The sequence below is a fragment of the Poecile atricapillus genome, chromosome Z (assembly GCF_030490865.1).
Source record: "Poecile atricapillus isolate bPoeAtr1 chromosome Z, bPoeAtr1.hap1, whole genome shotgun sequence".
In the NCBI taxonomy this organism is placed as follows: domain Eukaryota; kingdom Metazoa; phylum Chordata; class Aves; order Passeriformes; family Paridae; genus Poecile; species Poecile atricapillus.
Window position 1 is genome coordinate 135,442,033 of NC_081289.1, and position 23,703 is coordinate 135,465,735.

At 39.2% G+C, this 23,703-nt stretch overlaps 1 protein-coding gene across 7 annotated transcripts in view; it reads left to right on the forward strand.

The window, feature by feature from the left end:
• The window catches only part of NPR3 (natriuretic peptide receptor 3), a 92,094-nt gene that overhangs the window by 23,303 nt on the left and 45,088 nt on the right, over nucleotides 1–23,703 (forward strand). For 4 of the 7 annotated variants that reach the window (XR_009276081.1, XM_058826358.1, XM_058826363.1 and 1 more), the window contains exons 4-7: nucleotides 2,703–2,838; nucleotides 6,681–6,775; nucleotides 10,430–10,565; nucleotides 12,035–12,122. Coding sequence is in view for 6 of the 7 variants with exons in the window: in XM_058826358.1 (XP_058682341.1) it covers nucleotides 2,703–2,838; nucleotides 6,681–6,775; nucleotides 10,430–10,565; nucleotides 12,035–12,122 (455 nt within the window). In the remaining variant the exon portion in view is untranslated. Of the gene's footprint in view, nucleotides 1–2,702; nucleotides 2,839–6,680; nucleotides 6,776–10,429; nucleotides 10,566–12,034; nucleotides 12,123–15,178; nucleotides 22,187–23,703 lie in introns of those variants that run through there. The other 3 variants (XM_058826361.1, XM_058826362.1, XM_058826360.1) reach the window with 3 other exon arrangements.

The following is a 23,703-nucleotide window of genomic DNA, read 5'->3' on the forward strand; positions in this document are numbered from 1 at the left end:
CTCATTCCTATTTGAAGCTTTCCTGCAATATAAATTTCAGTCTCTAGCCCTTTTAAATGCTTTTCCTGCAGCAAAGAGCAAAACCTTCAAAATTTTTGCAGCTATTACTTCACATTTTAATATTCCTCTATCCACATCATGCAACCCATGGTCTGTGTGGAATTGTGGCAATTTACAAAAGATTGAACAAGATGATATGCAGGAAAACTTTATTCCCTTCATAGGGTCCTGTATCACCTTTCAATAAATGCTGCTTAAACATGTTCCTGGATTAATGTGAAATGTCTCAGGTGTGCCCAGCATACCCTTTGGCTGGGGAGTGTAAGTGCAATCCCATCTGCAAACAGTAATTACAACTCTTTCAGAAGATTTTAAATGGCATAAGTTATCCATAATTTCAGCTTCCTTGACAACATGAGATAAAATGCTGGGGTTTGTGTGTGAGCAACTGAGCAGTGGCATAAATGATTTTCTGACAATTTTTGAATGTGATTTTTCACATGTAATGTAAGGGGTTTTGGCCAAGTGGAGCTTTGGCAAGAGGCTGTGGCAGTAATCTCCCAAACTGCCAAGTGAGTTTTGACAGGGCTTATCTGGCAAATCTGCAGTGTCTACAGAAGGGTTTTCATGGCATGACTAGATTTCAGGTTGAGCAAATTAGCTGACAAAATGGATTTTGAAGGTTGCTGTGTTACACTGAGAGGTCTTTGCCAAGGACAAAAGAAGTGACAAATAGCTTTCCTTGAAACAAATGCCAGCCACAAACTGTAAATCAGCCAGCAGAGAGGTATAGCTACTGGAGAGTTAATTTCTCTCCTGAGAGAAAGAATGTCACATTAAGAAAGCTGAAGTTTGATCATCCACAGGCCACTTGGACTCTAACACTGGCACATGAAGCAGTTGTCGAGCTTTGTGGTTTCTTGGTTTGGTAGGGTTTTTTCAGTTCTGAAAATTTAAAGCCCCTGCTGGCAAAGCTTGTCCTAGTATGCACCCTGTCCATCAGCTCTTTTTATTTAACCAAAAGCCTGACTTTCACCTCTTTTCAGGCTTTCTTTTTACTTCAGAATAACTGGAGCTGCCCTTTAGTCTGCGGCTGTCAGAGTGAGCTGAGCTGTTTTGCACCTCCTGTAGCACCATGGTCTCTTCCCCCTGATGAATGTAATTCATTTAACTGTAGCATAGCTTGGAGTTGTTGAAAGTCCAGTTTTAAATGTCAGAGCAATGTAAACTTTTATAATATCAGTAAATAATTCTGGAATTCTCCTTACTGTTGGCAACTGCTTTAAGAGTGAAGGCGTGTCTTGGGTGTAATAACATTATCAGGGTTTGACTGGCTCAGCTTAGCCAATCAACTATGTAATACTTTATATCTGTGGAGCAGGTATTTAACTGGCCACATGTTTTTGTCTTGTAACATTTTTAATGCCAAGTTAAACCTGAGAGAGTTAGAGTAGCACTTCATTTCCTGGCATTTTAAATTGTTTTGTTACACTGAAGTGGAAGATAACTTAAATGGTACTTCTGTCCAGGGGAGTATTTGTAGAGGTGAGTTGTTCCCTGGAAGTGGCATTAAGAGATCCCATAATGTGGGTTACGCCTTTGCTAGGATGTCAGGAGGTTTTTTTGTGGTTTTTTTTTTTGTTTTTTTTTTTTTTTTTTTTTTTTTTTATTAATTGTAATGAAACTCCTGAGTGGATGGGAACATCTTCCTTGCAGCTGAAAGATAATTTGTTCAGAATTACTGTGTATTGAGTGAGTACATTGCACTGCTGAAATGTGAGTTGCTGCCTACAGAGGAGGAACAGGAATACCTGTGCTGCTCAGGTCATTCTGCATCAACTTCTACTGATGGGTCTTCATCTGAACTCCACTTCTGAAATAATTATTGCTTCACCTCTGAAGCACACCAGGCTCCTGAGAGCAAACTTGTAATGTTTCTGCAGCACTCAGCTGTTTTTGTAACTCACAGACCAAAAACTGTACATTGCCTATGAAGGTTCATTGGCAGCAATCTTCTCTTGTGTTAGTGTTATAAAGCAGGGTTAGGGTTATTTCATTGATTTCATGTAACTTAGTGAGAAAAAGATAAAGGAGAGGAAAAAGTTCTCCTGGCAGTTCCAGAGAATGCATTACTGGAGAGGGTAAGTAGCTTTCTCCATTGCTCATTTGCTAGTGGAGAGATGCTTGGCTGAACAAGGGCCAGGAATAGAAATGGTAATCATTAAACAAGCAAATCTGCCAGTTGTGCTCTCCAAAAAAAATCATGACAGAACATACTTCCCAGACCTGAGAGGTGCTAAGTCCCCTGTGCAGAGGGAGGGGGTTATACTTGCTGCTGTGGGACGAGGGTGCTCAGCACCTGACAGAATCTCACATGGTCAAGTGCAGAATTTGTGCCTCTGGGCATGGGAACTGGGATCTACAAATTTCTACCCTATCTGCAAAGTTGTTCAGACACAACATTATGAGTGTCCAGAATAGCAGATAGTGGTTAACTGTTCTAAAAACAGTTAGAAGTTGCCATTGTCCCCCTGAGGTTTTTTTGAGATATATTCTTTTCTGTTCCAGCAGCTGAGAAAATAACTCTCCAAATTAGTTGCTTCGGTTAATTTGTAGATTTGCTCTAGTCAATCAATTATCTAGGAAAGAAAAAATTTATTATGTACCAATTGCCACTTTTTTTTTTCTTCTTTCTTTTTTAGGTGAACATGTTTGTGGAAGGATTCCATGATGCTATTCTTCTTTATGCTCTAGCTTTACAGGAAGTCCTGAAGATAGGTTTCAGTAAGAAAGATGGGGAAAAAATTGTTCAGCAAACGCGGAACAGAACCTATGAAGGTAATAGTTGATATGGAATTCCAGTTTTCAGAGTCAAAAATCTTCAGGTCTTTGTTCTGTACAAAGTAAGGTCTCATGCATATTCCACTTCTAAGAGAGAGGAAAGCAACCATATGAAACCATGTGCGTCTTTAAGGCTGGCTCACATATCTCACCAGTCTGTCTTTTATTTGCACCAACTGTTGAGGCTTGACTCAATTCAAAAACCTCTTAATGTAATGACCCTCACTGATGTAAAGAAATACCAATAATTTTCTCAGGCTACTTATTTGTTTTTGAAAAGATTACAGCTGCTTGCTTTGCTCACATTCATCTATTAGCTCTGAGATTGCCTCATTTTTTCCATTTCACTTTTTTATCTTGAAAGCCTGGGAATGGATAGAAGCAAGCAGGTGCCAGGGTTGAGGTTATTTTGTGTTTCTCAATGGGATTCCTTTGGGCCCTAGAAGGATTTTCCCCAGCCCCCTTTCAGGAGCTCTGTGTGTTGTCTCAGAGGCAGCAGCTGAACAGCACTGTGCTGTTTTGTGCCTAATCCTCGAGGATGCAATTCTGCAGTGCAGCTGGCACTTGTGTGTCACCTTGCTGATGGAAAGCAATGCTGATGCTTTTGCCAGGTAAGAATTGTAATAAAGAAACTGAAGATTATTGGTTTCATCTGTCATCTCTTAAAATATTCGCATCCATCTCACATAGTAGTCCAATCATTTGATGTAGGACTGGCAAGATTTCCTGTGGAAATGCCTGAGAGAAGGAAACATTTCCCCTAGATAAAAAGCAAATGATTCATCTGAATATGTAAGAAAAACCTCAGTGGCCAGGTTCTCAGCTCCTATAACACACTGGATATGGTGTAGGAAGGCAAGAAGGACAGTAGCCCCAAACCAATTTTCTGTTCTCAAATTATGGTACAATTGTGAACACAAGGCAAAAGAACACTCAGGGTAGTTTAGGGGAACACTCAAGCACTTTAAAGCAAGTGATTACTTTAAATTATGCTGGTTGCAGTCATCTCATGAGAAGCCCTGCACCATCTCTAGGTTGTGCTTGGTATTCCAAGATATCTCTTCATATCTGGGGCTCTCCAAAACACTGTTTTAAAAGGGAGGGAATCTGGTGCCTAAGGATTTGCTTGTCTGTTTGTTTGTGCTGTGTGTGAGCAGATGCCTCAGCACAGCCTGTGTTTTCTCTGCTTCTGTACCTGTGCTCCAGGAAGCCACAACTGGTCCGCCCATGCATCCTTTGTAGTTCCATGTGCTCCGCGTGGGCTACACGGTTGGTTCTCACACCTTGCTTGTAAAACCTGTCAGGAGATAAAAATGTTCTCTTTCCTCACTTTAGAAAACCAGATTGTTGCTGATGGCTGGCTTATTCCACCTATTCTGAAAATGTAGCTGACTTGGGCTTTGAGGGTGCAGTTGGTCAAAATTCTTGTAAGTCATATGACTTTTTCTCCCTGTGGCAGTACTTTGGTGGACATAAAATTGACTTTTAAAGAGGCCTTTATCTCAATGTCTTGTAGTCCTGTCCCTGAAGGAAGATAATGTCCCTTTATCCTTCCTGTGAGCCCCTCTTTGCAGTGGAGGCAGCATCACAGAGTGTGGTTCATACACACCCATCAGGTTCTGCTGTGGGACTAAAGCTTTGTAATTCCCTTTGTCTTTTTCAGGCCTTGCTAATGAGAACTTCAGTTTCACCAGTGGCATTAGTTTAACTTCTGACATGTAGATATCTGATTGTCTTGGCACCTCATTTTTACACCTGCTCTGACTTACCAGGACTCCAAACAGAATGTAGATGCTTCTTCCTGCAGAATTCCATCTGCTTGCCACAGCTGCACAGACATTATGGGCTTAGGAAAGGACAAGGCTGAGGTGATCAAAGGATTGCTTAGGATTCATTGGTTTGTTAAAGACAGCATGGTATAACTTCAGGGCACATCTGGTGCAGAGTATTTGCTATTCATTGTTATTTCCTCTGAAAAAGTAGAAATTTTTTTTTGTATGTAGGTATCTCACATAAAAAAAAAAACAACAAAGAAAGCTGAGATAAAATCATTCCACTTTCATGCAAATGCAATTCTTCATTAAGGTTTTTTCAAAATTCCCTACTTCTGTAGGAAATTTCTTAATTTCCTTAAGGAAATTGAGGAAATGTTTCTTAAGGAAATTGCAGGAAATGTCAGCTTTTCAAATTCCTATTTTTGATTCAGGTGAAAAATTGAAAAATTAGTCCTTCCTACTGGAAAAAAAAAAAAATCCCATAGGAACTCCAGGTTTCAATTTTAGTACTTATTTGCAAAAACTGAGTTTTGGTTTTTTTAGGTCACAAAAATGTCTGTTCCAACTAGCACCTCCTTTCAGACCCAGAATCCAAATTCATGAGTAAGCAGGGACATCACAGTTTTTCAGAGTGGCCTCTTCTTTCAGTGTCTCAGAGCCAAGTGGCTGTTACACCCATTTGATTTCCCTGCAGTAATTGAATTGACAACTATGTGATTACTGTGTTGTTACAATGAAATAGATGCTTAACAATAATCTTTGATTACCACTACATATTTTGAAAACTACAGCAAGCTGAGATATTCTTGACATCACTAAATCTGAACAGACACAGAATAAATGGAGATGTGTTAAGTCTGTTGCATGCTCACTATCACTTGGCACATTGGGGGAAATTTGTACTCTGAATATCTGACCTCTCTTTTCTGATTGACTCTTGCTGAGAGCCTGAATCTCCATGGCTTTGTGCCTGGTTGTAGTTGGTGCAGTTGGTGTAACATGGGTGTACAATGGTACGTTTGCCTTGCCCAGGTGTCAATGGCTGTGTTTGGTGTCAGACAGTGGAGGATCACGTTTGAGACTATCTAAGGTGAAAAAGTGTACCAGCAGTCTTAAAGTGTCATCACCATAGTTAATTGGTATTGTTTGATGGATTTTAAGAAACTGTTTGACTTACACTTGAGAATTTGAAGCCAAGCTTTTTGTACACAAGGACATGCATTTAAAGAACAGGTTTAGATTCAATCTAAGGATGTGTTTATTTCCCTTGGCAGACCAAACCAGTTGCCCCAGTGAGGCTGTGCAATTTCTATCCTTGGAAATTTTGGAGAGCAGATAAAACCTTGAGCGACCTCCTGGTTGATGGTGCTCTAAGCTGGAGATTGGGCTCAGGATCCCCAAAGCCCCTTCAAACTTGAGATAACCTATGAATCAATGAGTCCCAGTTTCACCAAAATTTTCTAGAAATTGTAAAACAAGAAAGTGGAATGGGGCTCTAAGAATATAAACCAAATTAAATGTATTACGTAGTTAATCTTATGTAGATGAATACAGGGCTTAATGCATTTGTAGTGCACATGGAGCCCCTGTTCCATGCCATGTCCAGTATCCCATTAGGTGGAAACCACACTGGACTAGTTGTATGGGTGCAGTAGCCCCTTCAGCCTGTGGGATCTAGGTCTCTGCCCCTGTGTCCTCTGCAGCACATGAGCTGGACTCTATTGAGGCATCATCAGATATTTCAGGATTAGGCTCTCTGTAAATAATTCATGTTAAATATATTTGTGTTTTAGTTTTACATAGTTTTTGGATTAGATTTTTCTCACGTATTCTTCAGTCTCACACGTTTAATATTTAAAAGGGAGAAATGTTAAGAATTCAGGAATGCAGACACCGAGATGAAATTACAGTTTCTTCTGGAATGCCAACAAAAATGCAGGGAGATTGATGAGATTTCCTGTCATATCAGTCTGTAAAAACCTGTCCACTGTTTTCATGTTTTGCTTGGAAAGGCTGAGTATTTTAACTAATTAATCTTCTGATTCCTCACATGCCATTCTTTAGGCATTGCAGGGCAGGTGTCCATTGATGCCAATGGAGACAGATATGGGGATTTCTCTGTGATTGGAATGACAGACCCGGAGGCAGGCACACAGGAGGTAAGGAAGCAAACACCCTTGCAACTGGCCACTGATGAATTAGTAATTCAGAGTAATATGATATCATCTCTTTACTTGGTGGCTTAATCTTATCAATTTAAAGACCAAATCCTTTTTGTAAAATAGCTATCTTGAAGTATTTATAGTAAAGTTTTTTAAACTTTGTTCTTTTCTTTAACAATACAACTTCACATGATGCTAGCCTTTAACTAAAGGGTGAATTCTCACAAGCTGGCTAAGTACTGCTAATCTTGCATATGAGAAATTATTGTTTAAAAATGAGCAAAGCCTTTTATTTATTGGTGGGAAGAAAGATTAATCTTACAGCGACGCTGATGCACAGGTTGTCCTGATGTATTAACACAGCAAGTACAGGTATTTAAATCTTAGGCTGTGGTCAGCCACAGGCAGGAGTGCAGGCCTTGCCTGGCCTTGTTTGTCAGGCAGCCATTCCAGAGTGCCCTCTTTTCAGTGTTTAAGAAACATTTTAATCAGATGGCTCCATATGCACCAAATAGGTTTTTCCACTGGATGCAGAAGAAATGGAAGAGATGGACTGTGAAAAAGTCTGTGAGAAAGAGCACCAGCTGCACGTAGAGAATAGCATGCCTGGGCTGAGTTTATTAATACATGCAGTGCCCTAAGTCCAGCTGCAGGGTAACGCTTTTGTTAGTTGCAAAATCAGCATCAGCCTCAGCTTTGCTGGTCTCCCCGATTTCAACAAGCTCAAACAAAAAGTAGCAGTATCTGAGCTGGACATTTCAGTGAGTGCTTTTGAATCCAGTGAAATTACATTGCTGCTGGTATTGCAGCAGAGAAGAATTCAAGGAACCCTTTTAGAAGTATGAGGATGTCTTGTGTGTTTTAGTGTGTAAAAGTGATTGAAAAGCTACACCAGTAAACTGCAGACACTCACAGGGGTAGTAGGAGTACAAAATGGTTGGGATAACTTCGGTGTGAACAACCTGTGTTTCTTCTGTTTTCTCAGCCCATGAGCTTTTTATCTCATTTATCAATTTAATTTTCATCTCTTGCCCTTCCTTCCATTGCTCTTTTGCTTGCAATTTAAACTACCCTTTTTTTTCAAATGTTACATTTATTATTTTAATTTATTGTGGAATTTCCCTCTGCTTTTTTTTAGATACATAAATATACATGCAATTAACATTTTACACATGATTACTTACTACTTTTGTCTGCCACATAATTTCTAACCTCATGCCTCACTCTAAAAACTCTGTTCGTCTGGATAACTTCTTCTGTGTAGGAGAATGTTTCTCATCAGAACTGTGCCAGGTGGATGGGTGTTTGGGCAGAGCTATTTTCCCAGGTCTATTCTCAGAGTTTAAGGCTAGAAGAAAACCTAGATTTCCTAGTTTGATCTCTGCTATATTAGGCACAGGAAGGTTTCTTAACCTCTATGGAGCTCTGTTGTTTACAAGTGAGTAAAGCTCATGCTGCAACAGGCATTTATTTTTGGTTTGGAGACACTGAAAGAACAGAGACTGCCTTGCTGGTGCGCTCAATGTTTGTTCCAAAGATGAACCATTCTTGCTCTTCAAAAATCTATCTCCTACTTCTGATCTACTTCTGATCTGAATCCATGTGATTCCTGCTTATAGCTTATTGCTCTTAAAGCATTGTTCATATTTTCTTATTTAATAAGTCTTGCTGGTAGAGGACTCACCCACTCCTGCTTGAAAACATATAAATAAAATAAATTAAACAGTCTTTTAATAAAAAATCTGCTGCCTGTGAATGGTCTCTATTTTTCCGGTTTACTGATTTTGCCTTAATTTTTGGGCAACTGCTGAACATAGTCGTTCTTCACAGGATTTATATCCCAGTTACAATTGTGAGAGAAATAAGTGTCTTTATTTAGTGTAAAATGTACCTTTTTGTATTTAACCAGAGGAAATGTTATTTAATGTCATTGACTTCAAAATTAAATTCAGGTGAAAGATTTCAAGAGGCTATCCATGCCTGGTATTCTAAATCTAGTGTATTAACATCTAAGCTTTATCTGTGGTAGGATAAAAAGATGTATTGATGTGATCCTGCCATTGTTTCTGACCACTTCAGTGTCACAGTAAATGGTTTTGCTGCTGTACATAGATGTTTTTAGACATATTGCTGCAGTAGATTCAGTATAGGTTATCTTGAATAAAGCCTGAAACTGCTGAAGACAGGACTGAAATTCTAAAGTGCCTTTGTGAATTGGTATGAAAAAATACTACCCTACTACCAGAATAACGCATATGTAAATACCAACAACTGCAGAAAGACAAGATTTGAAGGTTTCAATGTAGTGAAGTATATCTGAATTCTGCCAAAACAGAAGACTCCATCCTGGAGTGTGTAGTTGAGAGTCTCAGCACTCAAAGTGCTCGAATCCCTGGAACCACAGAAGGGTTTAGATTGGGAGAGGCCTTAAAGATCATCCAGTTCCAACACCCCTGCCATGGACAAGGACTCCTTCCTCTGGACCAGATTGCTCTGAGCTCTGTCCATCCTGGTCTTGAATGGGTGTTGAAGTTATATCCACAGTTTCTTTCTGCATCCTGTGTCACACCACCCTCAGAGTAAAGAATGCCTGCCTAACATCTAATCTAAATCTCTCTTCTTTTAGTTTAAATCTGTTGCCCTTGTCCTGTCGCTACCTGCTTGTGATACAGTTGTTCTCCCTCTATTTTATAAACCCTCTTGAAGTACTGAAAGGCTGAAGTGAGACCTCCCCACAATTCCAGCTCTCTCAACCTGTCCTCACAGCAGAGGTGCTCCATCCCTCTGATCATCTTGGTGGCCTCCTCTGTGCTGGCTCCAGCAGGTCCCTGTCCCTCCTGTGCAGGGACCCCAGCTCTGGATGCTCCAGCTGGGTCTGAGCAGAGCAGAGCAGAGGGGCAGAATCCCCTCCCTCCCCTGCTGCCCACGGGGCTCTGGATGCAGCCCAGGACACGTTTGGCTCTCTGGGCTGTGAGTGCCAGGGCCAGGGCATGTCCAGTCTCTCAGCCACAGCACCCCCAGGTCCTTCTGGGCAGGGCTGCTCTGGGTCTCTTCATGCTCAGTCTGGACTCATGTCTAGCTGCTGATGCTTTCACTTAGCTGGGTGATAATCCTAAGCACTCAACTCACTATGGAGCAATTGAATACAAGCCCAGGGAGAGTAGGGGGAATATTCAGAAGGTTAAAAAGCTTGTATAAACTGGATTTATATAGAAGAGAAGCCTGAGGGCAGAATCAGATATGAGTCTGTAAAGCAGTGTTGCAGAAAGGAAGAGTTTCTATGACAATTGACAATTTGGTAACAAGTGATGGATAGTTACAAAAAAAGAATTTTATGTTAGATGCTAGGGAAAACAACTGACACTAAGGGTAGCTAAGTTCCAGAATAATTGATGCAGAAATTGTCAAGTCTCCATCTTTGAAGGCTTTCATGAACAGATTAGATAAATATCTGTCAGGAATGCTTTCCTTCAGCTGATTCTGCCCCAGGGCAGGGCATGCACTAGGTAATCTCCCACAGACCCCTTCAGCCCTCTTCTCTGAGATTCGACATCATACCACAGGAGCTGAGTGAGTGATGCTTCTCTTCTGTTTGTTTCACTTCCCTAAGTTGATAGTAAAATCTTTTCACCCCCTTCTTGTTTTGGCTAGGTGATTGGGGACTACTATGGAAAGCAGGGGCGATTTGAAATTCGATCGAATGTGAAATACCCATGGAACCATGGCAGGCTGCGACTAGATGAAAGCCGAGTTTCGGAGCACACAAACAATACACCATGTAAATCATGTAAGTTTAGTGACTTAATGCTGCTTCACCAGCTTCAAAGAGAAGAATCCATGAGTTTCTGCAAAATAATGGGCCATATTAAATTGTTTAGCTCAGTTGTCCAACTGAGACATGGTGTCTGTCTCTGTCTCTCCCAACTGCTTGGGAGGTTAAGGTCCGTCAGCCGTGGGTAGTACATGGTCTGAATCACTTCCTTGAACTTAAACATAGCAGTAATCATGCACAGGCCAGAGCCCTGGAGGCTTTAGGTCTTTATGGGGGCTTTTTAGCCAGGAAGAGGGATGTAACTGAAACCCCAGCAGAGAATAATCACACTGATAATTAGCAGCTGTGCCAGTGGGAACAATGTTCTCCCAGTGCAGAGTGATTTTCAGTGTTATGAGAAGGCACTGTGAGGGGCTTAGTAGGCTAAGGAGAGGTGAAGACAGTTGAATGGGTTGACATCTGTGAATTCAGAAGGCTGGGACTACCCTCCAAAGGGTGAGTGTCCAGTCTTTCTAGCACACTGACATTGCAGACCTTCTTGTAGTGAGTAGGAAGTTGCAAGGAGATTGGGATAGGAAGATAATGGTGCCTCGGTGACAAAGAATAATCTTTTCACAGGAGACAAATTGCTAGTCCTGCACTGAAAAGCTAACTTCATCTTGATAATTCTTGAATCCTTGAAAAACTGGTTTGAATGCAGACCATCTGTGGTCAGTGTACTGTAGATATGCACCCTCTTCCATCTGTACAGACAGAATGCCCTCAAAGGGTCAAGGATGAAGGAAGAGAAGAAAGCAGTTGAATTTCCTTCTCTGTTCCTTTCCACAAACCCAGGTGGGAATGGAAATGAGAATAGACTACATGCACATGAAAGTGCCATTGCTCTTCAGGAGCCCTGCACTTCCCAGAGACACTCCCTGTTTGGGCTCCTCTTCAGCCACTGTGTCCCTGTTCTGCTGCTGCTGAGATTTGAAGCAAGTTGAAAGTCATATGGCTTTAACTTGAAACAATGTAATTTCAGGAAATAATATGGAGGAACTGGATACTGGATAATTATAATAATTTTAATAAACCTGGATAATAGAGGGTTAAGGTTCTGATCCAGGTAAGAAAAGTTTGATTCTGTTAACAGTGACTCAAGGCATATTCAGTGCTGATTCCCATTATGTGTGTCACCCCAGTCAGTGTTACAATTCAAACCAAGCTGTCCAGGCCAGTTTCCTAACATTCCCTTGTGTCATATCTCCAGAACTGTGCCTTCATCTGACACTGATCAGTGGGTTTTCTCAACCCCAAGGAAAGCAAGGACAAAAAAGTAAACATGCAGATACTAGAACAGGTTCCCTTGGAGTCCTGAGCTCTGAAAGGTTTTAGTTATTAGCTAATGTTGGTCACTAATTCCCTAATTGTGTGTATTTTCCAATATGTGAATGCAGATAGTTCTCAATATGAACCCTGATTGTTTATTTTTTCCCCCTTTCAAGCAGGTGGTCTAGGAGAATCAGCAGTTACAGGAATAGTTGTGGGCGCCTTGCTTGGAGCAGGATTGCTAATGGCTTTTTACTTCTTCAGGTTAGTCCAATTCATTGAAAGTTCTGTAAACTTTTTATTCATCATCCAAACTTCTCAGCTCCTGGCAGAACATCCTTGATGGGAGACAGAGAGGCACCATAATAATGTGTGGTAACATTTTCACCAGAGACAGTGAACACACTTTGATTGTCCTTTTGTGTTTATCCAAATAATTTTATTGACTTGAGTCTTCATCCTGTTACTACTTACATCTCTAAGTAATGTTACTCATGGAAGTAATTCCAGTGAGTCCCAGGCATTCACAGTTGCTTTAGTGAAATGCTCTGGCCTTGAAAGCTGCCTTTGTTTGGTGCTCCTTGCCAGCACAGTTGTGCAGGCTGTGATCTGCAAGAGATTTATATCTTGAATGGAATTGTACTGAACAGAAAGAGATTTCTGTTTTGGTGTAAGAGAGCATTTGGATTCCAAAGCTGTACATTTAACTTAATAAGCTGAGGTCAGTGCAGGGTGTTCAGTGTTTCATTCCTGTTTAAGTAAAATAATCCTTACAATGCTAGTCAGCAAATGTAAAATCTTGATAATTGATCCTATACTGATGGAACACATTAGTTATACTTGTTCAGCACCTTATGTATACAGTAGTTTATCCTCCTGCTATGGAAAAGCCAGACAGGAGAATAGAATTAATCTCTGCATACAAGAATCAAATAATTCTATCCAATAAAAAGTACCAGTTTATAAAAAATGCTAACAAAATAAAACAGGCGAAGTCTGCTTCAATTCACCACGACACTTTCAGTGTTTCAGAGAACCAAGCTTGTTCCTCAGGTACTTAAAACTGAAATTCTTCAGGGTGATTTTATTCTTGCATGTGTTCAGTGCTTATAATGTTGTTTGGGTTTGAGATAGCATTAAGTTGGCTTGGACTGAATAAAGACTATCTTTAAAAGTAAAAGAGAATAAAAATCTGTCTTTATATTTTATGTCATCAGAGGTTCTTGCATCTTACATAGATTCTCCAGAATCTCTGTCAACCAGAGATGACAGTTGTTAGGTGTGGGCTGTAGCATTGCTGATATTGGGAGGGAATTGGTATGTAAGAATAAGAAAAAACCAGCAAATATCCTGGGCTGCTATAAAGCTATGCAAAGTATCATTTTAAGAACAGAAGTTAAACTCCTAGTCATCTGACACAAAGATTTGGACTGGAAACCCATGTGAAGCAAAGGTGGGTGCCTGTAAAAGTAGATGTAGTACACCTGAGCTCAACACCCAGTCTTTTTATGTATGGTCAGAGGGGAGAAATGAGCACTTTTCTGCTGTGCAGTCCATGTCATCCTCATGTAAAAGTTAACCAGGTCTCTTATGAGTTCCTTTTTCTCAGTTTACTGAAGAAAGCTGTGGGTGCTGTCAGATGGATCTATTTTTTGGAGATGTCTAATGACCTGTGGGTGAATTTCACTCTGCAGATCTGATTGCAATTGCTCAAAACAGAGGCAGGGACAGCCCCCTTATTGCACCATTAGAATAAATATCTGAAACCTAATAATAAATAAATATAATAAATATCTGAAATAAATTATAAAGATATAATAAATAAAATTATAAATAAAATTATAGAGATATAAGAAATTATATAGTTATATAATTATGTCATAAATATATTTATAAAATATAAATTTTTATTATTATAAAGATATAATAACTATCTGAAACCTAACAAAAAACCTCTGAAACCCCAGGGTTTGTGGGTCAGATTTTCAGAAAAAGTAGGCTTAGCAATTGTGTACCTGGGAGTAATTTGTACTTGCAGCTTCTGTACCTTTTAAACTGCAAATGTACCCTTCTAATTACCTTTCATTTGGATCTGTAATTGTCACAAATGAGTATGCAAATACAGTTTTGAGTGTCCATGCAAACAGTTAAAAGGTCTGGGGAGTAGTTCTGATATGTGGCTTTGGCTGGATTTTAACTTAAACTCCTTAAATTCTGGTCCTGTCCTTGTGCATGATCTACTACTGTGCATGCTCTGAACCATGGAAGGGTCTGACTTGAAAATACATAAATAAAGTAAACAACACAGGTTTTTCAAGTTATTTTGGCATTTACTGATACAGACACAAGTACTGAGGTAATATTTTCAGAACTTTTCGGTTGCCACTTTCTATTCAGCTGTGTTGTTTGAAGTAAAACCTTGGTGTTGTGAAAATCTTTCTTCCACTGCTGCATATGTAGATGTGACTCCTGATACCTGTGCTGGTGGAACTTTCCTTGGCATACAGGGGTTTTGCCATGCATTTCCACCAGTAGCAGAAGCACATGGGGCTGGACTAATGCCCTTCTGAAAAATTTGTTCTGAAACTGAGTAGAAGCATAAGTGTATAAAACATAAATGTGAATCATCTGATGATTTTTGGGGGGAGATTTGGGTACTAAAGGGGAAGCAAAAAAAGCAGTCAGAGGGTTTGTCTGACGTACAAAGTAACATAGCAGAATTCTTCAAAAGGCCCTAGAAGAAGACACACAGGAAGAGCTGTGTCTGATACATGAGCATTTGTGTTTATTTCTTATCTGTCGTCTACATCCCTTGTCTTAATTAATCATGTTACCTCCTCTGACATTAGAAACATAGTAGCTTTCTCAGAGGGAAATGGGAAGATTAGTTAGTTAATACATAGTTTCAGTGAGAAACACTGCTGAATAGTCAGATCTGTTTTTTGAACTCTCCAGAAAGTTCCCCCCCACCCAGCATACTGAAAAGTAATTTGGCTTTGATCAATATAAAGCAGTGATGTGACACAGTTCACATGACACTTCACAAAAACTCCTAATCACTTAGAACAGAAATTTTCAAAGAAGCAAATGTCCATGCCTTAGTGCTTTGAGACTGCCATGTACAAATTAACAGGCATTCTTGAGCCGGGTAAAATGTTCTGAGGCAAACTACTTTAATCTTTGACCAGGGTTTCACATTCTGCCACGTTTCATTTTTCAAACGGCACCCAGCTGTCCCCTACAGGCATTCTTCATAAGGGAAGTCTGTTAGCCTGTAGCTGGAGAAGGATTTCTCATTCTGTTCCTCTCCTTTCATGCAGAAAGAAATACAGAATAACTATTGAGAGACGAACTCGACAGGAGGACTGTAACATGGGGAAACATCGGCAGTTACGTGAAGACTCCATTAGATCTCATTTTTCTGCTGCATAAAGAAGTTGAAAAAGAATCCCATTCTTCCTAGGGAAAAGAAAGAATCAGAGAAAAGGACACAACCAAAGACATCAGTGTAAAAAGAAGAGGCTCTTGAAGAACTCACTCTTTTAAGCAGTAATTTTGTCTTAATTTCTTTCAGAAGCTCAGGAATGATTTACTAATCACATTATGCCGCATGGCCTTTCATCTCATGAGAAAAAAAAATTATGCAGTTTGATGTTATAGGATGTACTTAATATGTAAAGACAATATTTCCTAAGGCTATTAGTGCTAGCAGATCTTGGTTTAATTGGTGGGGAATGCCTCATTTTGTTCCCTTTTTTTTTTTTTATTTTTTTTTTTTTTATTAGCTTCTACCACCTTCTTCCATATTTGCATCTCACCCATGGGTATCAAATATGGTTTCAGAGGCACAGGTGCTGGTTGCTGTCAAAAGGTAAAAAGGGATTCGTTTGGGGTATGATCCTGCATCACTGAATCACTGACATAGATAACAGGGGATATGAAATTTGGTGTACGGGCCTTAGTTCTGGGAGGGAACTGGCACTTGGTTGTAATTATTTCCACTGAGAAAGTCAGGCAGGTGGAAACACACAAAGCATTCTTTCCTTGTTTGTGTGGCATCACAGTCAAAAGCACTGTTTCTCCCTCTTAGCTGGTGGGACTTAGGAAAATCTCCAGTGAAGGATGAGGAGTTTCACATGTGTAAAATAGTGACAACAAAGACAGTCACATCTCTGGAGAGGACTGATTAATTCCTCAGTCTTATCTGTGCTTTGTCACACTCTTTTCTGTCCACTGCCATGACTTTTCAGGGGGGCAGATGTAGTCCATATCGAGCCTGCTCCTGTTCCCAGTGAAGTCAATGGCAAAATCCCATTAACTTCACTGAGCACGGGACTGCATCCATAACTGTAAATATGAAAGTATTTGTATAGCTGATGCAATTCAAAAGGGGATTTTTTTTTGTATGTAAAAATGACATTTCATGCTACCATTTTATTTTTTAGGATATTTTTAATCTTGTATTTTTCTATTAAAGTATCTATTTTTGCTTTGGTAGGATTAAAAATTAAGGAAGAGGATGTTTTGAAGACATATTTTTTATGATAGGAGTAATATGCAGGGAAAGTCAACAGCTGTAAATACACTTTAGAACCAGTATTTAGGGGAGGGGAAATGATTTTGTGGATGGTAATAGACTTTTTGCCCCACATTTTTCTCCAGGCATGTGCAACATTCAAAGAGTTGCTTAAAAAACACAAATGCAGTTATTGAATTGTCTATGTGATGATCATCCTGATGCTGTAAATAATGCATTTTTCACATGTTTAAGAGTCCTATAGAAGTAAGTGAGATTTAACTATCCACGTGTGTACAATTAAACACCCAAGGAACTTGTTCAGGATTGTTCAGGAATCATGTGTTAAAACACTATTTGAGGCTGACTTTAATCCTGCTGCCATCAGTATCCCTGGAAATTTTGCCATTTATTTTACTAGGAGCAAAACTGAATCTGTGTTGAATTAGCTACTGACAGGTTATTTTATACTAGACAAAGGAGAGCTTTGCACTTTCTAGTCTACAAATGAACAGTACTTATGTAAATGTGATGAAGACGACCCATAAAAGTATTGCCAGTGGGGATACAGAGCTATAACTATGGTTCTTAAGAGTCCATGAGATATTTTGGTTTATTCTATTCTGATTTCATAAGCAAAGCTTTCTGGTCTCAGCAGTTCTAGTCAGACTTGAAAGTTAATCTCAAAACTGTCTCTAAAGCATGATTTCTACAAAACTTCTATGCCCTAAAAAGCCAGACTACCAATTCTGAGAAACCACTTTGGGACACCTGGGAGTGAAAAACAAGAACCTTGCTGTGCCTGCTTTCTGCTGCCTTTTTTTTCTTGTTGGACATGTATTTTTTTCCTTATTCACTTAGCTTTATTCTTAGCGTATGGAGTGTTCATCATCGCCTGCCCTTGTGATACACTGTCCTATGTCCCAGGCAGCCACAGGGCAAAGCTTCGTGGCTGTCAGGGCAGCTCCAGTACAGAAAGTCAATTTTCAGCACCCCATTTCCCAGTCTGGGCCTGTGTCCCTTCTACAAAGGTGCTTTAGCCAAAGCAGCACTGATCAGTGGACAGTTTTCGGAAATATTCTCCTTATTTTCTGGGCACCAGAGAAGGATGGTATTCTCTTTATATCATGGGCACCAGAAGTAGGCTACAGCAGCATTCATACTGCTATGGACTTGGGGAGGAAAAAAGACTTCCTGATTATTTTCTGGATTTTTTTTTCCCCCAAGCAGTTGAGTTTATCTAGCCCCTGGTCAAGCTTAAGGCTTGGGACGTTTTCTAAGATACTTTTCAAATCAATTTTGATCTACTTCTGGTTTTGAAAATAGGCCTTTCAGTATTTTGACTTTCTTTTACCCATTATGACTACTCTGCCACAGAAGGCAAGGAAAATTTTTAAATGTGTGGAGAAAAGAGGATATGATTTGAAGCATAAGCTTTTTTGGAAATTATTTTTGTTGTGACTTGCTTTGCAGTATGCACTAATACTCAAACAGTGGCTAGTTAGGAATCAAGACATTTGTGTAGATGTGCATTTTTCCTGTGCCATGCACAATTGAGTCACACCAGAAGACAGGGAATCTGGCTGGGACGATAAATTCTCAGGACAGTGTATTTATTATGTCATTTTATGATACCTATTAAAAAAAAAGCATAGTGAAAGGTCATTTTTATAATTAAAAAAGTATTAATTCTGATCCTTTAGAACTCTTGTGCAGGGTTTTAAATCATGACCTCAGGAAGTGTTTCTTTGATGTCTGTTGGTGGATGCTGACCTAGGCTTAGCCAAAACTGTGCATCCCAGCACCTCCCAAGGAGTGAACCTTCTTTGCACCTTAGAGCATTTTGGATCAATGGGGTTTAATATTTGCAAATCAATGCACACAAACGTATGCGTTTTTCCCATGGAAGTGTGGAGATCATTTAAGATATTTCAACTAAGTAGATTCCTTCACAGGATAAATAAACTTGCTCTTCTTAGCTGCCTTTCACAGACCTTTTGCTAATAGTTCCCAAGTCTTCCATGGACCATAGATCAGAAGCTGCCTTAAGTTTAGATTATTCAGCAGAGAGATTCTTTACTGGCTAATGCACTTTTCCTTTCTGGTTCATCTGCATTAGCTCAATGCCACAATGTTTAGGCTCCAAACTCTGTAAGGGAATGTCTAATCAAAATAATAATAATTGATTATCAAAAGAGCTTTCAAAACCTACATTTTTGGCTTCAACAAATTGCCCATAATACAAATATACATCTGTATTACAGAGAAGCACAAGGAGACCCTTGACTCAGCTCAGCACTTCAGAACACACTTAAAATATGCTCAACTTCAGCTTCTAAGTGCTTTGCCCACTTGGGACCAAAGGGTATGACCCTGGCCATGGCTGAACCAAAGGGAGATTGGTCATGTGCTTGAATTTAAGAAAGTCTGGCTATGTATATTTATTGCTAAATTTTACAGCTGCGCCAGTTAAATTGAAATTGAGCTAGTGGTTCATACTCTGTTTGTCAAAGTTTGACAAATTCTGCTAATGCAGTATTTATTAAAATTACTAAACAGTCATCAGCTTAATTTTTGATTCACCTCAGAATCCTCTTCCTGAGGGTTCTGTGGACAGTTTTCCTGCCTTTTTACCCTCATAACTTCAACACCCAGGCTTCTGCTGCAATTGACAAAAATGAAGCAGAACTTTCTGAAGTATTGTGATTTAGTTTCCTGAAACCCACAGCTGCAGAGTCAGATGTCTAGATCCTGGGCCACTGGTAGTTCTGAAACGTTTGTTTATGGGCAGTTTGTGTGTTCTGAGTTGTCTGTGACTACCACCATCCCTGGCTCCCTGGCTAACTACCAGCTCCTGCTCTAGTGTGCTTCATTGAAGACCACACCCAGCTGAGCTCTGAAAACATTCAGTCTTTGCTAAAACTTGTGGGTGTGATTGAAAGCACCTTGGAAGATTGTGGACAGAATTCAGTTTATTAAAGAGTTGTATTAATTAATTTCTGAAAAGAAACCATGCTGATCTATTTTCAATTTGCTCTTAAGCAATGCGCCATTGCATTATTGGAAGTATTTTATTGGGGTTTTCCAGTGGAGAGTTATTAAGGTGTAGCTAATGCTTCGAAAACATTTGTGCTGGACAAAATAAAGAGTGTTCTCCCTGACATATTTTACTGGGAGGTTGATCTCTGATTCATTTTTTGGCTTAGAATTACAATCACACATTAAGCTGACAAAAAAACCCCTCTTACTGATTCAGTGGAAGTAAATTCGGGCCCTCAATGAGTTTCTTCAGGCTTGAAGCAGTTCAGAGTGAGTTTCTCAGCTTTGCAGTAGAACAGGCTGCATCAGCCTTAGGTGACCTTGGCTCCAGTGATGTTTTCAGCTCATGAATGCCATAGTGCTCCTGGAAAGCCAAGAATAGACATCAAAGACAGGAAGCTAATAGTCCTGGTCATAAATTTCTTTGGCAATTCAGTCCACCTTTTCCGGAGCTCAAGACAGTTCCACATCCTTCACTGCCCTCCTCTGTGCTTCAGAGTGTAGCTGTGTGGGCATTCTGGTTCTTTCAGTAAAGCAGTCAAGGTTATTTTTCCTCATTTTCTCGATGAGTAGAGTGAACAGCCTTTATTTACCCTTTTTTTTTTTTTAATGGTCTTTTGTCTAAGTTCAGAAGTACTTTGAAAAGAAGACAGCCATTTCCCATCATTTAGTCAGAAATGCTCCTTCTTCACTGAGAATGTTGTTTTTTATGTAATTTCAGACATGGTTCATTGCTGGACACTGCTCAGCTGTCAACACACCTTGTGTTGGTCCATGGTTACGCCACCCACTATCAGAGTTCTGGACCTAGAATTACCTGTTGGGTTTTTTTTTTTATCCTTATTGTTTTTGCTATAAAATGGTGTCAAGTCTAACAACCACCTTCCCCAAGGCAGGGCACATGGGAACAGACATACCAATTTCTAGTGGTACATTAGCTTTCCTGTTGGTTAGCAACGTGCCTTAGTAACTCACCTCACAACAGTGAGCTGTAAAGGGACAAATTTCAAAGTGCATGTTTAGTAGGAATTAATTTTAGCCCTTTTTAGAAACAAACAAACACAGGCGTTGCTCTTGGAATGTATTTTTAAGGACATGCTGGGAAAAGTTTTGCTTTCAGGTATGTTGTGTGTGTGTCACCTCTCCTCCTCCCCCTTTCTTTCTCGCTGTTGAAAGCACAAAAAGATTTGTATGTGTGTGTGAAACCTTTCAAGTGGAAGAATGGAAGAGTTTGCACTGTGCATATCCCTGCTTAGAGGCAGAAATTAACGCAGATGGCTTGAGGGCTGAATTGTTTTTCATTCTCAGATACCTTTTAACATCTGAACTCTGAGACTGATGAAAAGTGATTGTTGAAATTAAAACAAATAGCTGTTTGTGAGACATTTCAGATCTGGCTGTCTGCAGGGTCAGCAAGCTGTGCAGCAGACATTGATAGTGTCTGTTCTCTTCTAAAGAGTAACGACAAAAGGCCTGAGCACTGTGGTTTGCTCCACAGAAGCCTTAAGTCTGTCATAAATGCAGCTCCCCCTTTATCTCACACATAGAGGAAGAAAGGAAAAAGGTTAATGTTGGACCTTTAATGGAATTACTGCTGGTTTTGATCAAGAAGATAAGACTGCCACAGTTTTGAGGCTTTCTTGGCTAAGTGTTTAGTTGTGTCCAGTGTATCACTATATAGACTTTTATTATGCAATTACTTCTCCCAGAATTTACATTTTAGAAGGTGCTAAGTGACATAAAACAAATTTACTGTATAAAAAACTCGTGGAAAAGGAGAGGCTTACAGTTCCCTCAAAATTTCTCACAAACCACTAAATTAATATTCTGAATCAAAGACAAATTACTCTGAATAATCTGACACTGTCACAGTTTGTATGTTAAGCTATATTCAGAAATGTTAGCTGAATTAATTCGATGAAAAATCTTTGAAAGGTTAAAATCCACTCTGTGTAAACTGTTCCTTGGTGTTTCTGTCACATGAATGTTTCTAGAGGACACTTGAACAAGCAACAAAAATATACCAAAATGGGTATTAAAAAAATAAATCTTATTTTAGGGGTTTCTTTTGTAATGTCAACTGGTATGCATAGGGAACACACAATTCTGCCCCCCACAGCCCAACTACAAGCACAGGTTTTGCTGATATTGTGCACTGGCAGCAGGCACAAGGAGCTCAGCCATGTTATTTTCTACTTGGGGATTGTCTGGACTTCTCTTTCTCTCAGAAAAGAGGGTCTTAATGTGCAGGTCTGAAAGTGCTGAGAAAACCTGGAGAGGTGGGATGAAGGCAATGTGTAGAATTTGCTGTGTTTCTTGTGCACAGGGTGTAACAGTCAAAAACTAACAGGACTCAGGATAGACACTGTGGACAGAAACTTTGTCCCCCTTTTTACGGTGATGCTGTTCCCTATTAATGGAAAAATACTGGACAACAGAGAAACCTAGTGCCAGGTGAGCAGAAAACAAAAGGAAAGCTGCACAGTATATTGTACTGATGTAAGTAGAACTATCTGCATATAATGTGATTTTATTTATTGTTGTTTTTGTGTAGAGGAGAGTGAGTATTCATGACTGTGGATATAACCTTTGTTTATTTGTGTAATGTGTTTTATTCTATGACTTGGTCATTTAAAATATCTACATTCACTGGTGTCCTTTGACTCTTTATTCTGTGCATTTTCTTTCACACTTTTTAAAAATGCAAGAATATCACATAACAGTCACATAAATTGTAACAAAATGTTTCCATTAAAGACATAGGAATATGTTATCACCTGTTTCTGTGGTGTCTTTTGTCATCTATTTACTACATGGTCTGTTCCACATAAGAAAGTATTGTCAGACAGTACAGAGTTAATAACAGGAGGGTTATTCTTGGTCTAAGAAACTGTATAAGCCACTGATTTTAATAATGCTTAGCAACTGATTAAATCAGGAATTAGTCTAACCTTTCCTTGGGACGAAAGCTCAACCATTGTATTTTGAGGTCTGGGAAAGGTTTTAATCAGTGAACTCCAAATGAACTTTGAATATTTTTGCATTTATTCTCAGTTGTCTAGAAATTCAAGTAATTATGAACCAAACTATTGAAATGCATTGAAATCTTAACTAGCAACCATTTATTTTTATAGCCTGCAGAGGGACAAAACTTATATATTTCACTAAGTTACAAGTTCATTTCTTATCAGCAATCTTATCAAAATTGGGGAATTTGATTCTGTTTCGTTCCTGTGTTATTAAATTCAGTCTTCACATTATCCTGTTTTGTCTAGCCTTTTGCTTTCTGTATGCATGTATCTGTTGGAGAAATGTTGGCAAATTTAAGATCTGTGTTTTGAGAGTATGCCAGACCTTTATAATCTGAAATAACTGGAAATGAGTGTGAGGAAGAAGAATCTGATCACACTCGTATCAAAACTTCAAGTATTAAGAAGTCACTGGAGAGTTGATAGAGAGATAAAAGCATCCTCTGGGTTAACTGTGGACCCTTCTACAGCCCAGGAAAGGAAGAAAAAAAGCAGAGTAAAAGCACAGATTTTGAGAGGCCCATTCATTTAGGGGAGGGTTGAACTAATATCCTAGCAGCGGTTCCTTTCACTGGTAAAAACCTAAATATGTCACTATGTTTAATTAACTCAATGCTGAAAAAAATTTTAAAAAATAAAAAATACTAGTTTTTACAGCTGATTAAAAGTCCAAAGTCATTAATCATCTGAAATTGTAGAAGATATTTCCAATATTTGTTAGAGTTGAGCTTATTTTAAATCTGCCTCCTTATAGATACACTTATATGCACATTTTACAAATAAAAATTACTATTTCTCCTGCTTTTGCTTGATGGTTATGCTTTTATATCTTCATCCCATTACAGACAGGAATCCTCTGTAAGTACCTAACATTTTTCCCAGTATTTCTGTATAAAGCATCATAGAAAAATTTTACAAATAGGCTTTTGTGTTCTAGATAACTCAGTTAACACTAAAGGTGTTTTGGGAACAGAAGTAGATGTTTTACATGACACATCTCCAGTGTCTTCTAGCAATTTAAGATTCAGGTCATGGTAAGCTAAAGATCAGTTTGCTAATATTTGCTAATTTTCTAAATTTTCTAGAACTGAGAGTAGTAATGGTTAATGCTTTAACCCTGCTATCTTGTAGGGACACATCTTCAGGGAAGACAGCAGAAAGACAGACTTTTGACATCTTGCCTTCCTTGACGGCAACTGAAAAAAGTCTCATCAGCTTTTCTAAAATGAAGTTTTCTCTCAGTCCTGGGGATATTTTCACT